Source organism: Mycteria americana, chromosome 4, assembly GCF_035582795.1.
Source record: "Mycteria americana isolate JAX WOST 10 ecotype Jacksonville Zoo and Gardens chromosome 4, USCA_MyAme_1.0, whole genome shotgun sequence".
Lineage (NCBI taxonomy): Eukaryota > Metazoa > Chordata > Aves > Ciconiiformes > Ciconiidae > Mycteria > Mycteria americana.
In genome coordinates, this window is record NC_134368.1 from 90,042,891 (window position 1) to 90,059,608 (window position 16,718).

The 16,718-nt window shown below is 42.2% G+C and overlaps 1 protein-coding gene across 1 annotated transcript in view; it reads left to right on the plus strand.

Annotated features, from left to right (window-relative positions):
* The first annotated feature begins 14,474 nt into the window (after positions 1-14,474).
* Positions 14,475-16,718, plus strand: part of CCDC158 (coiled-coil domain containing 158) — a 35,110-nt gene continuing 32,866 nt past the window's right edge. Inside the window, 3 exon segments of the mRNA XM_075500527.1 lie at positions 14,475-14,483; positions 15,367-15,607; positions 15,711-15,714. Of these exon segments, the coding sequence (XP_075356642.1) occupies positions 14,475-14,483; positions 15,367-15,607; positions 15,711-15,714 (254 nt within the window).

Genomic DNA, 16,718 nt, shown 5'->3' on the forward strand with positions numbered 1-16,718 from the left:
TGAATGTAGTAGAGCCTTTCACAAGCAATCAACTACTCTGCACAAACACTGATTTAAAGAGCGCATTCTCTGGTTCTCATTCTAGGATCAGTGTAAATCTTAACTCTGGTTATACCTGCTACAGCCAAGCGAACAAGGATGCATGGCATTTTTCTGTCTAATCTCTTCCATGTAAGCTAAAGCTAGGGCAGGATTTATGAAGGCTCCATTTATTGACCCTAAGGATTACATGTTGTGTTTAATCACACACAATTCCTCTCTGTCCAAGAACCTGAGAAGAAAATATTTCTTCTGTTACACCTTTCTGTGACTTTGAAGGACATTACACTGCATATGGTCCTCTGTAACTCATGTGGTTGCAATGCAGTGGTGGAGACCTGATCTTAAAGACAAGCTATCTCCGTGGATTTGGACCAAAACTTTGCAGCTTGGTTGATGTCTAGTAAGGAGGTAACTCTAAAGCATGACTGGTCAACTGGAGACAGACACCTGTCAGTCGTCCTCACCACCCCTTGCCAGCAGAGATGTATGACTTTTTTCAAAGGTAATTTGCTTCCACATGCACGTTCGTAAAAGTCGCGTCACTGAGTTGTCCGTGCACCTTGGGATTCATCTGTGCTGATCTTTGTTAATAAGGATAAACAAGGTATTCTCGGTAGATGGGCTCATCATGATGCCTCACAGACCAACTGGCACTACCCCTTCAGACAGCCTATCTGCAGTTTGAAAAGCTCCTACTGACGTTGCTGGTGCAGCAGCAATGCCCAGCAAGCCACTGCTCACGTCAGTCAGTCAGTTTGTCTGCAATTGCTAATTCAGTGCTGTGGAAGTGAACAGAAGTCTTTTTGTGCTACAGAACGATTGGCAGCCTAATGGAGGGGGCTGACAATAGAAGCCTTTTCATCAAGCAACTCCCTAGCTTTAAGAAAAGGTAGACTCCTGTCCCTTGTGCTAGCATCAGCAGTCTTTCGTGAGGCCCTAATCTGAGCCCTGAGAAACAACGAAGAGTGGTGAGGAACTGCCCCTCTGCCTTCTGAAACAATTACAGCATCAGTTCCCTTCTGCATCTCTGAAAGCAAAGGTCTGCATCATCCAGATTTCCTTGTCATCTGGGATCAGGCATCTGCCTTGTGTGTTGCCACAGTCTAGCAACAAGAGTCAGATGTGCAGACAGATGATTTTGCACAATGAACCGCTTAGCTCATCAGCAGACAGACCACACCTTTCTCCAGTGCCAAACCTAAAAGAAGTACTTGGGGGCAGGGAGGGGAATCAGGAAGAAATAATTTCTGTTGACCAGGCTGGTTTGGTCCTTGATCTTTTTACTAGAACCCAGACAGGATGCCAGTCAGTGCAGGTCTGTACTTCTTGCTCACAGGGGCACCTTTTCACCTGCCTCTGGACTGAGACCAAGCACAAGCAATTACATTATGGTTTAGTCCTAGACGAATTACTGGCCACTTACTGTTCACTTACTGCTTTCCCCAGTGAATACAAGAAGTGAAGGAATAAGAAATGTGCCAACCCTCCACACCCTGTAAGCTGATGTAATTAAACAGTAAGCGATCAGCACTCAGGCGATTCTTATATACCATTCTTGTTCTGTTCTTACACAAGAAAAAACACATTTCTAAGGACCTGCCATATTATACACAACATCCATATCTATGGCCCTAAATGCATAACCAGTGCAGAAAATGCTCTGCAAGAAGGCATGAGCATAACAAAGGCTTTGAAATGGAAACCTTCAGCAGCCCACTTGCAGTATATCGGAAGATAAATAGTGAAAAGGGGTATTTTTTTTTAAACATTAACAACACAGAGGCCCCAAGCTATTCTTTAGCAATGAGGAGAAAAATAAAGTCTGTATCTAACCAGACAAGAACAAGTGTGAAAACTTTCAAAGAAAAAATAAAAAAAAAAAAATCACAGAACAAGTCACCATGCCTCTGGCTCAGTTTCATGTCCTCATGCCCAGGCCAATAAGTCTACAGTGACTCTCCCAACTTCAGACAAGCCTCTCTAATGCAAGCACTGGCTGTCTTTTTTGTGCTTGCAGCCCTACAAAAACGTTAAAGGTTCCTAAATTGCCATTTGTCACACACAGGGATATCGGGAATGGATGCAAAGAAACTGGCATAAGATAATTTAATTTTGTTTATGGAGACTCTGGGTATTCAAGTGGGGAAAGCGATGGGCTCCTGGTACTGACCTAATGGGAAAACACTGAGTCCGAGTGTTTTGGTGAGAGGCAGAGACAGGGATAAGTGTCTGTCGGCCAGCTGGGGTCCAGAATGGCCTTTTGGAGTTTGTTTTGTCAAGAATGGTGGAACAATTCTCATTACATGTCACTAACTGCTCTATGAGCTCACTCAAGTGAGGTGAACAAGGCATCATAACCAAAAACATTAGAGAAGTAGCACAGGCGCAGGAGCCTCATAGAAGACAGCCTGATCCAGCCCCTGTAAGCACTGATTGCTAGAGGGCTATTCATTTCATCAGAAGTTGGATCAGGCTCCTAAAAAGGTTTAAACACCTTACAAGAATTCAGGATTATTTCTCAGGCTCTGTCCCTATTCCTATTATTATTAAACTTTTATTGCTTCCTACACCCCCGCTGAGAGGTAAACCTCAGAGTTTGTGTCATGCTTCTGGCATGAGGTCCCTGTAAATGACCTGCCCTTTTGAATTAAGGGAACTTGTGAACTACAGCACAGCATGCGAAAAGTGTTCCCACATAGCCACTGTCCGAGAAAGACCACTTTAGATGCTTTAATTCCTAGGTGTGCTGGTTTTGGCTGGGGTAGAGTTAACTTTTCCCATAGTAGCTAGTATGGGGCTGTTTTGGATTTGTGCTAATAATAGTGTTGATAACACAGGGATGTTTTGTTATTGCTGAGCAGTACTTACAGAGTCAAGGCCTTTTCTGCTTCTTACTCCACCCCACCAGTGAGTGGGCTGGGGGGGCACAAGAAGTTGGGAGAGGAAACAGCCGGGACAGCTGACCCCAACTGACCTAAAGGGATATCCCATACCATATGACATCATGCTCAGTGTATAAAGCTGGGGAAGAAGAAGGAAGGAGGGGACGTTCAGAGTGATGGCGTTTGTCTTCCCAAGTAACTGTTACGTGTGATGGAGCCCTGCTTTCCTGAAGATGGCTGAACACCTGCCTGCCCATGGGAAGCAGTGAAGGAATTCCTTGCTTTGCTTTGCTTGCGTGCACGGCTTTTGCTTTCCCTATTAAACTGTCTTTATCTCAACCCACAAGTTTTCTCACTTTTACTCTTCTGATTCTCTCCCCCATCCCACTGGGGGCAAGTGAGCAAGCGGCTGGGTGGAGCTTAGTTGCTGGCTGGGGTTAAACCACGACACTAGGCAAGAGAAACAACTCTTTTGTTAGTATCATCAACATGGAGCTCAAAATAAAAGGGCATTTCAGAGGCCTACAACAGCTACAACTATTCCAAAGGTTTGTGTGTAGCAATGAGAAACTGATTGCAGAAATAGTTTGCCTGGCTCCAAAGTGGCTGAGACTGAATAATGTTAATTACCTTAAATTAAAAATTCTTGCAGGAAATCAAGAGGGAATGAACACTTCTGCTACCAGTTTGCCTTTACTGCCTAGAACAGTCAGGGTTTTCATTTTTGCAATACTGATCTTACAGGTCAGGATGAGCCAAAAAAGTAATATGCAAATGGAAATCTGGGTTTGTTTCTAGGTATTATCATGATTTTGAGGCCAAATGAAATCAGGTTCCAATTAAACATTCAGTATGACCTGCAATCACTTTTGCATTTCTCATGAAATTTCTAGTTCCAGGTGAAGAAACCACTTGTTTAATGACATTTCCACTGTGAGCAAATCTCCCCAAATCTAGGCCAAAATTATGTGGTTCTAAATTCCTAAACAGGTATATAATAAAAAAATGGAAGCTGAACTATATGAACCAAGATCTGAACACAGAGAAGCAGAGGTCACTACAGGGGATTTGACTGCTACTGTTTCTGAACTATTAGTGACACATTTATGATACCGAGTTACCTTTTAAACACTAATGGACAGAAGAAGAAAACTGTGATGTTTAAAAAAAGGAAAGTAATTAAAAACTTGAGAACCTTCTTGCCAAAGGAATATATGATAACCATGAATAGCACATTTCTGGAGATGTAGGCTGAATTCTTTGAGGTCTACAAACTTACAAAGTCCTCTCAGCGGGGAAAAAAATAACATAACACACTCGTTCTAGAGAGACGCTTTAGTCCTGCCACCAACCTCTTTTTCCTCTTCACCTCCAGAAGACATTTATTTCTCTGAAAACACGGGGGGAAACTGTGAACAGCTCTAAGTAAAGAATTTGATGGACAGCTATTCTCTAAGCTCATATAAATGAGAAATTCTTCCCCAGGAAGAATGTTAAGACTATAGCTCCCTTTCAAACTCTCACCTACACTCCTCACTGACAACATGTTTTATACCACAGAATCAATACAAAAGGGAAAATACATCTTGTTAATTTGCAGCCTATGATTCATCTTTTTGGACACTGTCCCATTGCTAACCAGTGACATTCTGGTGCTAATTTAGGTACTGAATTTTGGATGTTCTCTTGAGGTGCAGCGGAAAAGGAATGTGCAACTGACTACTTTTTGCCCATTCTTCCATTCCTTTCCTTCTGGTACAAAAAAAATTAATGTTGGGAAGATTCCAGAAAGCTTATTTCTGAGGCTCCCTCAGAAGCTCATGCTTAGGTGGCAGACCAGGAATACCACTCACAATCCTAAAGCGCTGTGGCCCAACAGGCAGCTCCAGGAGACAAAGGGGACTTCCTCACGTTCCCAAGATGTCTAAGTGCTGTTCTAGGAGAGTCAACACCACAAGTTTCCATTTTGCTGACACACTGTTAGCATTTCCAAATTTCTTTTCACTGAAAATCAGTATGTTCTTTTAAATGCCCTATACAGCCAGAATCATAACATATTATGATTCTACAGCCTTCATGTGAGGAGTTGTATACAGTCAGTCCAGAAACAAGATAGAAAAACGTTGACTAGAGGGAATTTCAAAGCAGCTTCCTTGTGGAGAAGGGAAAATGTGGGTCAGATGTAATAAATTTGTTTATGGTCTGCCCTCACCTCCAGCAAAACACATTACAAAGAGACCTGTGGTGAGGACTTTGAATTAGCTGTCATGAAACTGCTTCAGTATATGTTCCTCTTTCCACAGGGAAAAAAGAATAGCGTTAGCATGAAAAGGTCATCTGTTTTAACTACCTAAATTCATGTTAGCTGCACAACCAACATGTCTGACAAGTTGATTTAGACTTGGTTGCATGATGTGCTGAGCATCATGGCTGATTCAGCAAAGCGTTTACTAGTGTGTTTAACTGCAAGTGTGCCTATCTGTGCACTCAACCACACACACACACTGAGAAATCAGCCTCTCTTGTTGCACAGAAGCACAGCAATACATCTGTACAGCAAAGGGATTTTTACTGAAAGGCTGTAGATAACTTGTTCTTACTTTGAAGGCAATACTAAAACTATGGCAATCAGATCTCTAAAACAGCACCTTCTGCCAGCTGAGAATATAGGTCTGGTTTTTGCAGCTTACACTCCTAACTGTTGCTCCCATTGCTTGGGTAATTTCTTGGCATATTATTGGTGGAAAAATCTGTCTTTCCAAAGAACTGCACAGGGCTGCAAGAACCAGTTTTCGTGCATCTGGGTCTTTTGTAAATTCACTTATCTTGGGTTTTAACTTCTATCACAGCCTTTGGTCTGAAGCTGAGACAGGCCAATACTTGTGGGTCCCAAATGAGCATCAGTTCCTGATGGCTGAAAGAACTATTGCATTCAAACAGATTTGCTATCTGTCTAGTATTCTATAACAATACATAAATGTTACTTTGACTGTTTTAAGTCATGTTGCAAGCTTTCATGGGTACCAGCTTAAGTATTTGCTGAAATCTACATTTTTATTTACACTAAGGCCATTTAACACTACTCTGTCAATGCAAACAGACAGTTATGTGAACATAAATATAATGTATTTGCCAAAATTGAATAGGGAGCCGAAACAGAAATAAAACCCCTACCTTAATTATGAATAATCAGAAATGAAAAACTGACATCCACATTCTCTGATATTTATAGGTAATGTTATTTAGAACCATTATTGGATCTTTAATTGTCCCTTCCAACCCAAACTATTCTATGATTTTCTAAGTACTCTTGTGCAAGTACAGAATTTAACCTGTAACATGATTCAATTTATCATTTCCCCACAGTTCCTCATTACTTCACAGTATAATCAGAAGAAGAATACTGAATTAGCTAAATGACTAATATGCAATTAATTCTGAAGAGAATTAATTGCATAGTGAATTCAAACACAAGAGGAATTTCTAAGCTGAAACTGGAAACCAGGAAACAGCTATAGCTGCTGCATGAATTCCAGAAAGCACAGATTTCACATGCAAGCCGTTCTCCAGCTCTGCATCACTGATGCACCAGCAAACCAACGAAATGCTAACATTGATAGCACAAACCAAGCAGTAGCTACAAGTTAAAAAAAAAAAAAAAAAAACAAAAAAACAACTAAAAGAAAACCACCCCATTTTTGCAGTGTTGTTTTGCAGAAGGCAGGCACAAGTCATACAGCTCCCAGTGGCACTATGCACACTCCAGGCATGTTTGACATTAAGAGGCCTGGTTGTTGTGGAAACCAAATCCCATAGATTAATTAATGTTCAGCAGCCAGAGCCATCTCTCTTCCTCTCTGTCTCCCTGCCCCCAATTAAAAAAAAAAAAAAAAAAAAAAGGGGGTGGCGCTTTTTACATCACAGAAGAACGTCAAAGCAAAAAGAAACTTTTTCCTCACAAATGCAGAATGCTACCAATAAAAGTGAACAACCTGACTGAAGTGTTAGTCCCTCATGTTTATAAAATGAAAAAATATAACACCATTTCAGTGAGCCTAGTTTTGCTTTATGTGGCTATGCCAATCTCCAGGAAGGTCCTGCAAGAAAGATGATTATGTGAAATTATTAGAATCCCTTTATGATGAAAGAACTTTTATGGAAGTCCCCCTCTTTCACTTTCAACATGTAGATGCACTAATTACAAATAATTTATTTCAGGTGAACTATTCAAGTGACTGACAGTCTTCATGTGAATGTGTTTGCACAGTGAGTTGCAGGATTTGAATAACATTGATTTTGAGTATCAGCATTTCCTTTTAGCCGATGTTGGTTCCGATCCTTTGAAGTCGCCACATACGTCCCAGTTTACATGAGGGAGTAAGGTTAGACATAAATACGTATATGCACCTAGCAGCTTGCTATATAAATGCATACTATAAACAAGCAGAATGCACCAGACAGGTGACACAGAAAAGAAATACGGTTAAGAGCCACTACAGGTAAAATTTCAGAATTACCTAAATCCTATTTTCAAAACAGTTTTAGGGCCATAGGTCAAACATACGGTAGATATTCAGATTAAATTTGACGCTTTTGAAAATCCATTGTCTTTAGTATCTGCATCTTGAGGTACCTGGGTAGTTTTAATAGCCTACTTCTGATGAGAGCGAGGAACTCTTTCTCCCATTTTTTTCCCCCAAAATATCCTTGTGAGCTATGCTACTAGTTGCTTATTGACAATACTCAATCATGAATAATTAAAACAATAAAAATCTTGAAGGCGTACCATACTTAATAGATATTTAGTAAGTAGGGAGTACGTAGGGTGAGAAAACCACTAACATAGCATAATATAAACCCATACCAAATAGGTACAAGTATTTATTATTCTGTTTCCCCACACACACTTCTAATTAGCCAACATCACATCATGTGACTTAAAGCACTTACTTTATTTTCTTCTCAGAAGAGGTGGCAATGGATTACTGAACGTGCTCAGATATGCTATGACTTCGTGACAGAAGATCACCTCATGAGAGTCCCCTACTCACTCCCATTCATAGCAGTGAAATAAATAGAGCCAATTTCTGCAAGTCAAGATACTTCCTGTGGGACAAAAACTGCACTTTGATAGTTGTGGGACAAAAACTGCACTTTGATAGTTAAACAATGTCGAGAGCTCTCATGTGTTGCTCAAATACGTAGCTCCTGAGCAAACCTACTGACTTGAATAGGTGCTCAACAGTTTTCAAAACCAAGCCAAATACAGTGTCAAATATAACATTTCAGTGCTATTTTACAACACTTGCCCTTTAAATTGGGCACCACTCGTTTGCATTGTTTGCATTTAATTTAAAATAAGAAAAATACCTTTGAGATGATTAATGGCTCCCCGTGTTCCAGTCCGCCTTTCAGTGTGAATCCCCATGGAGCGCCTCCTTGAAGCAGTGCCTCCAGGTAGATATATCTTCCTTTATGGGTAATGCTGGACTCTGAAGATGATATGCTGGTGTTAATATTGTCTAACATCCTCATCTGTCCTATCACATACTCAGACAAATACAAAACCCACTCAGGCAATCACAGAACAACGAAGCTGCAAATTAAACTCCCCAGAAGCCCACCACAAGTCATCCCTGAACACATGAAACAAGAAGAGTCTGAGACAGAAAATTTTTCTTCAGAGCTGGAGTCCAAGGTGATGGGTTAAAAACATTTCTCCTTCAGAATTGCGAGGTTTTACTGGTGTTTCAGCACTGTGCTTTCCCCATTCCCAGGTATTCTGGGCACGATAGCTTTGTAAAGATTTATCTTCCTGTCTTCAGTATATCAAACTTGTGCTTTCAAAGATGCGGGCAAAAAATGAAAAATAAAATGTTTATAGATTTAAAAGCCCCTGGCCAGCAAATTGCCAAAATCCAAACGAATGCTTCATTTGTGATTGATTATCAGTCTTTTCTTCCTTTCTGCGTGCGATTTACCATTACAATGGCCTTTTTGCCTCAGCCCACTGCACTAAAAGAATGGAAGCGTCTTCTCCCTCTCCGGCTCTCAGTTACTCTGTCCGCTTACTTCACAATTTTCTGACTTGTCAAAAAAAAAAAAAAAGGCTGGGGGAGGAGGAGAAAGTCCATTCGTAAAACTATTTAGAGAGGTTTGAAATGTGAAATAACTCCATACTTATTGGATTAAAAATCGCAAAAAAGTCTATCAGGAAAACTGGAGAAGCAGGTGAAATTAATCCTTTGGGAAAAATGTTAAGACGATAGCTGAGCTCTTTTCATTTTCTGTGCTCTCCCCGATGATCTGCCAAAGCTGCAGCAGCTACTGCTGCTATGAGGGAGGGTGAGGAAGTGAGAGAGAGATGGATTAAGGCAAGTAAGGCAGTGCTGCCCAATTGTGCACATCAAGCATGCAATTATAAAATGCAGTGTGCAAAAGCTGGGGCTCACCCTTTTATTATGCCCCCGGAAGCCACCATCTTTCTATTGTACTTGCCAAGGAATTGTAACAATCCAAACTGCCAGTTGCTGAAAATACAATGGACCTGTTCCAAGTCAGCACAGTGGAGCACTGCTAATAATTTTGCTCTCATAAAGTGCTTTTCCTCCACATGAAGCCTACCAACTTCCCTGGACATATTTCTTTCCCCCATTTACACTATCACAAAAGGTCCATGCTTTCCCAATATATGGAATAAGAAATAACACTAAGAACTTAAGATACTTTTATTAATGCAGGCAGTCACCAATGACTACTGTAGAACTTACCGATGTGGGTGCATCTGTGCTTGCATATATGCGTGTAGGCTTAGGCATTTGACTCATCACTTAAACAGGTGTTGACAGCATATATCACTGAAGGTGTTAAAAAAAATTTCTGGTTTTTATCAGCCCTTGAACGGGATGATAGAGAGGGTAGCCCACAGACCACTCCCTTTCCTGCTGGCATAGCTGAGTAAACAAATAGTAGTGCCTATGCCTCTAAGGTGCCCGCACTTTTGATCTTACAATGCTTGGGATGTGCATTATTTCTCATTCGGGCTTTGAAAGCTGTGAAGATCTTGTGTTAACAAACCCATAATGAATTGCGGGGGAAAAGCTTTGGAGCTGCGACTCTAAAACCAGAAATCTTTGCATTTGTTCATGCCCTTCATGCTGCCCTGTTCCCATCCCCTTTAAGATGTTAACAGTTTCCCCAGAGCCTTCTATTCGCCCCATGTGTCCCAGCTCTCATTCCCAATAGCCATGAAGAGGAATGCAGAAAAGAGGCCCCTCCCTGTATTTTTCATGGTAGATGATCCTCAATCCTTGCTTATATTGAGCTTTGTCCCCTCTGCTTCCCTCCCAGGGGCTGAGTTTTCATTAGCTTCACATCCTGGTCAGGCTCATGGATTGCTTTTATCCAGAACTCACCCTTTAGCCTGACTCAAATCAGATTTCTGTAGTTTTACACTCCTAGTGTTTCACTGTAAAAACTCTCATTCCAAATCACCACAAAGAGCAATTCATTTCTGTCCCTCCACAGGCCTTCTAGAGACAGGCTAAGGCTCCGGGAGCTGTCTCTTGGGGCCATACATCCTCCTATCCATAGCCATCAGGACTATTTAAGACTGCATAAGAACATGCCAGTCTGTCAACAAGCCAAGGTACTTCTTTGGATTATATAAATTTCTGATACAAAACGTTGGTCACTCCACCTAATGTCTGCAGACACCAGAATTTCAGTAAGAGCTGTATTTCTCATGGTGCCTACAGTGGCTGGTGATTAACAGTTATCAACATAATTTCTGAGGTACAGTTTTTCTCCTACTCCAGCACTGCAATTCATTTCACGTGCTGAATCCAACATCATTTTTGCCAATAACTCCATCAAATTTGTCTCCGTTGCAAGCACATAATTTTCTCCCCCTACAATCTCCAGATTTGCTAGTCCTTTATACTGTTAATCCAGCTCTGAAAAGGTCACATACAGGTGCTTGCATATGTCAGAGACCCATGGCCAGCTAAGGAAAAAGGTTTGATCAATCACCCAAAAAGGGCTGCCAGATACTGTGCTGCTTTCTCAGCAGGCTCTTATTCCACACAGGAGTTAAAAATCTGTCAGGTGCTCACAGAACCCAGCTCCCATCTGTGTTATTCATACATTTCTCACTGAGAAAACTGTCTGGGCCATCCTTACCATGCTCTTGGCGATGCCCAAAGAAACCAAAGGATTTTTGGAACACTAGAGATAGCAGCAACTCCAGCCCACACGTGTGGGATTTAACTTCCTGATGCAATGCAAACAAAACCAGTGCAAGATAATAACATACAGCAGCTATTGACGAAGAAAGTGGGATTAACAACATGCAGATGAGCATTGCTGTGCTTTAGCTGAAAACTAATTCTTCCGAGAAATAGATTTCAGTGCTGAATACAATTAAAGCAATATTTGCCATTCACCTACATATAAACATTTCAAAGTATTAAATACAAACCTTTATTTCTCATCTTGCCTCTGGCAAGAACCCCTAATAGCACAAGTATCTTAGCACTGTTTACTACAAGAAAGGAACGCTTCTACGAGGAGTTCCTCTCATGACAGAGCTGAGATATTCTCTGTTGGGGTGCAATAGAAGAGGCCTGGGTTCAGAAAAGTGCTGTCCACACAGAATAATATATTTGAATTAAACTTTTGCACAGTTTCAAGCGTAAGAGAAAATAAATTTGGAACAGTCATGTCAGAACCCTTTCCCTCAACTGTCAAGTACTACACTGCTAAAGCAGGAGAAATTACCATTGATTTCACTTTTCAGAGTGCACAATCAAACCTTATGTTTATCATCAGTAAAGGCACTGCCTCCTTGCTGGCGGCTGCTCTGACTTTTCCTAAATGCCTTCAAATATGCCAAGTTTCTTTTGCAAATGAAGTTCATCAGAGCAATACTGCCCCCATCTGCTGGCAGTATCAGTTGTCAGTTTAAGTTGATTTAAATGGAAACATTTCACAGCTTAGTTAACAGGCGTTTGCTATGCTTTTCCCTTTCAGAAAGGAAGCAGAATCTTTACTAAGTATTCAGAGTGGTTTTACTGATCTTACCTGGGCCCCTGAGCTGGCAAGTCATTAGGTCAGATTAAAGGTAAACCTAGAAATCAAAGAAAGGAAATTCAGCTCCTAAATTTTGTACACATCTGTTACAGCCTTTTTGGCTGGGGAATTGAACATTATGCTTAGTTCAAATCTACCTGCTGTTTAGTTATATCCTGTAAGTTCAGAGGAAGCAAATTCACAACTTAGCTCTAAAGAGAAGGTTTACAAAATAAAGCAGACCTCATCTGTACTGAAGGGACTTCTGAGGAGAAGTAACATGCCAAAATGGCTCAGAGTTGGACATCAGAAGAGCAGAATTGTAACTGATACCCAATATGTCATGTTTGGCAGAAAATTGTCATTACAAGCAGGTCGACAAAAAGTTCAGGATGAGGAGGGGGGCACTGATCATCTCGCACTCGCTCCTGCTTTTGCGGCCTTTTGCCTTTCTAGTTGTACACAAACTGCTTCTGAGTGAGGAAAAGGCTTGCAACAGCCCTGTTCGAGAGAATTTATATTTTAAATTGGCAAGGTAGACAAAAGGGGATAGAAATGTGGCCTTCATACCTTTCACAGATACAAGGAGAGGGAACGGGTGACTTGCTCATGGTTGTAAATGAAGCATGAAAAGGCTGAAAAATGAAAGTAGTGCTTCTTCTTCCTAGCTCACTGGTTTTATCACAGAACAACTTCTCTTTTCTTCCAGACAGGGCTCTATATAAGCTGAAGAGCTTCAGGAATTTTAAATAATAAGACGGCCTTCAAGCACCAGTGGCTGTCCCAGCTTCTTCCTCTCCCCCTGAAGCCATTCACCTAAATCTGCAGTAGGACAGAAGAAAACACAAGTGTCAAAAGACACAACCGTCCTGAATCAGCCCAGGATCCCTTAAGTGAATCATTCCTTCCTGGGGTAACAATTCCCCTGAAGGTTTATTATATAAAAAAATTAGAAACAAGTAAATAGAAAATATGGGGTTTGTATACTTACCTCCAATCAGCTTGCTGACTGTAACATATCCATCCACTCAACTCTGTAAAATGTCAGTCTTGCATCTAAAAGAAGAAATTACAGGAAGGAACACCCATTAAGACTCTGTATGGCCTCAAAGGTATTGCAATCAACTACCAATGTTCAAAATTCGTTTAGTCTAGAGAGACATTCCTAGGGCTACACAGGGAAGCTCTGTTCAGATTCCAGGTTAGATTTGGGTTCATCTTCCCTCCAGGCCACAGAATAAGCCTGCTTTTCTGGACGGGCCTGAGGTAAAATATGAAAAATCACACAGAGAAAGGGAAAGACAGAGATCTGAGAGTGAAAGGAAAGCACAAAGCTGAGAAACAGAAGTAGGCTGCAAAATCCATGAATCTGCATCCTTTTTGTGTTGGAAAAGGCACTTGTCTTTGAAGTCTGAAAATAAAGAATTTTCTTTGGTGAACATAAAAAAGCCTCTCCATATAATATTGCCTCTGGCACAAAATAGCTCTGGGTCCCTCAGTTACTCAAAGCAAACTGAAAAGCAACAAGCCAAGGTGAGGAATAGATCTGTCCCTCAAAGGAGAGCGTAAGTACTGCACAAGTGAAGGAGGTGAATTCGGGGTATCTGAATTCAGAACTGCAGATTTTCTCTCTGCATCTGAATTTTCACCTATCTGACATAATGTACAGAGAATCACCCTGCTGAAACAAGAGTTCAAATCAGGAACCAGGAATCAAAACAGAGACATCACAGTACAACAAAACCTTACAACGTATAGGTTGTTGTTGTTATACAAGCATTATAACTGTAACAACACTGAGGCCATTTCAGCAATAACAATCCCTGATTTTCTATATATTACCGTAAGCCCTTCCAGAGAAACAGGCCATTTTGCACCCTGAATGGACTAACCTAACACAACGCACAAAAGCAGGGACATCAAAGATAAGTCCTCATTCTAACATTAAATTAATAAAAGATTGCATGATTACACAGAATTATCCAGTATCATTATGCTAAAGGGGTTTCCCTTGTTGAGACTCAGTTACACAGTTTGGAAAAAGAGAGAAGCACAAAATGGTCAGGGCAGCCATCGCCTCATTTAATTGAACAGTTGTGTAGTACTTCTCTCTATCTTAGCAGGCTGCGTACACGACTGGACAGCTTTTAGATATACCCATCTGCTGAGATCAGAGGTTTCTGTGCCGAGCTATTTCTTGCAATTGTTTCTTGCAAGATGGATTACAGCTAAAGTCATCTGAGGCACCATGGCCAGATGTTCTCACTGTAAGGCCAGACATCGGAGCTCATCCTGTAAAGAGCAGGGCAAATTCTGTAGACATTTATGTTCGATATGTGGCATATGAAGAAACTTAGGAGGTTCAGACAGATTAATTTCCGGGGGGGGGTGGGGGTGGTGGTGTCCCCCAAAATAGGGTGATTATTTAACAGTTAAAGCCATTATTAATGCCTTTAATGAAATCTGAAATGGCTGGTGGGTATGGCCCAGGTATTTTAGAAGTAGAGCCTCTGCTGACATAAATTACTCCATTACCTTCCTCTGAAGCTATATCCCCCTGCACAGCTCATAGTCCTCTCTGTGGGAGGAATGTATTATTTTCAACACAAGAAGTTTATATTTGCATCTTGCTGGCAAACCTGTGGTGATTCTCAGATTTTTCTTCTCAGAGATATTCCTAAAATAGGAGAAAAGTTATTCAGGACTTACATCCTAAAAGAGTTATTCTGTCCCCAGGTTGTAACTGGTGTTTCAGGAGTGGCAGGGGGAAGCAGCAAAGACGCTGAGGTGCTCAAGAGCTGGACTCGCACGAAACACTAGGCAAAAAAGGCACTTGCTGCCAGGAGAGGTAACGCTCCGCAGACAGCACCCCGCCACGGCCCTGATGGGGGAAAGCTATCAAGTTTCCCGCTGAAACCGGACTTTGAATGACACTTTGCGGAGAAATCAAAGAGTGGATGCGGCGTTTATTGGCTCCCCCTCATGCACATGATCAGCTCCAGAGGAGGAGTTTGTTCCCAAGGCTACCGAGTCGGGCAAAGGGGCTAGGGTAAGGGGCAGGTGGCTCCCAACGGCTCCGGAGGGGTTTGGGAGCTGGATGCGCAGCCCGCAGCACGGCAAAAGCGGAAGCGAACGCGAGATGATGAGTGCCCCGCTCCTTTCCCAGCCCCGCAGCAAGGAGCAAAACCTCAGCACCGTCCAAAATACGGGAGAAACAAACCTCACCAGGCTCTGTCAGAGGTAGGTGCGGGCCGCCTCCTGGATGAGTTTTCATGCTTTGTTAACACCTGAGACTGCTTGAGCATTGAAATCTGGCTTCAGGATATTGCTTAGCGTATTTACCTATAAACTCCGTTGCCTCTTTTCTCTATAGATAGAAGAAAAATACATCTTTTCGGTGCTGCCTCTTTTTTCCGGGTGGTGCAATAGAAAGTTCTTCTTTCCTCGGGCTGTTTTCCATCCTCTGCATGTGTTTTTTGCTGCTGATGCACTGACCACTCTGGAGCGTGGTGCAGCTAGACGAGTGGAGACGAGAGGTCTATTTTCAGCTGGTTAATTCTTACTTTTCTTCGCTCAGTCTGAAGTAGTCCATGTAAACCCACTTTTGTTCCTTTGTCTTTAGGTTTGTCTTTTAGCACTAGGTGAATGGTTTTCTTCTCTTGTAAATTAAAATGGTGTGTTCTCCGCTGAGGAATGGTTATGTGTTTTTCTTATTAGTCAGGTATTTAAATATATAAACATGTATGTCTGTCTCCTGAGTTTGCTCTGACTTAAGTTCTCTAGCTCTCTGATGATTTTGTTTTGGGCCCAGTTCATACACCTGTTCCTGGAAACTTGTAACATGGTGCATCTGCTATAAGCTGTTGGTTGTTATTTCGAATAACTTGAAAAGATGGACAGCCTGTTGACGTCTGTGTGTTCACTCCTGAAATCAAGATCCAAAATGGAACAGTCAGCCACATCATTTTCTCTGCTGAAGTAAAGCAATCATCTGTTGACTCTGCACCCACTCTTGCACCGAGAATTGAAAATACCAGTCAGGCAATCACCTTTGCGAATTCAAAACCATTTAATCTCTGAAGAGATTGATGTAAAAATCAAAAGATTTTAATTTTTATTTCTGAACTGTTTTTTGGGAAGATGCTTTGGGCCCTCAGGCCTTTTCTCTGGTGGGATGAGGCCTCCTCACCCCAACTTCTGCCTTCAGTCAGTTCATGGTCACCCTCCCAAATGTGCTACCTTGCTGGCCAAATACCATGAGGAAGATGATCCAGGCTCTCCCCTACCCCCGTATGAGACGATTTTTATTTACAGTCTCAAGCACGGCATCATTAAATCACCTGCCATCACAATCCAGCGGCCCTGAGAGCGCCCGAACTCCTGTGCCCACAGCCTGAGGGGGGCACACGTGAGCGGCCATTTTGGGGCTGAGGAGCCGAGCGCCTGCGGGGACGGCGCTCGGGCTGCGTGCCCGCTGGCTTCCACGCCACAGCTTCCCCGAGGCCACGCTGAGATGAAGCGGGCGGCTCCCAGAGGATCGGGTCGCAGCCGCGGGAGGGCCCCTCCCCGGGGAGGAGGCCGGAGAAGGGGTGAGACAGTTCTCACCGTGAGGGAGCAGCCTCTGGGGAGGCAATAGCAGGTGCACGCCCTAATGAGATAAAAAACCCCGCAGAGGCAATGTGTGGAGAGTTTATAGAGGCTAGAAGGACTTGGGGACAGACCTGC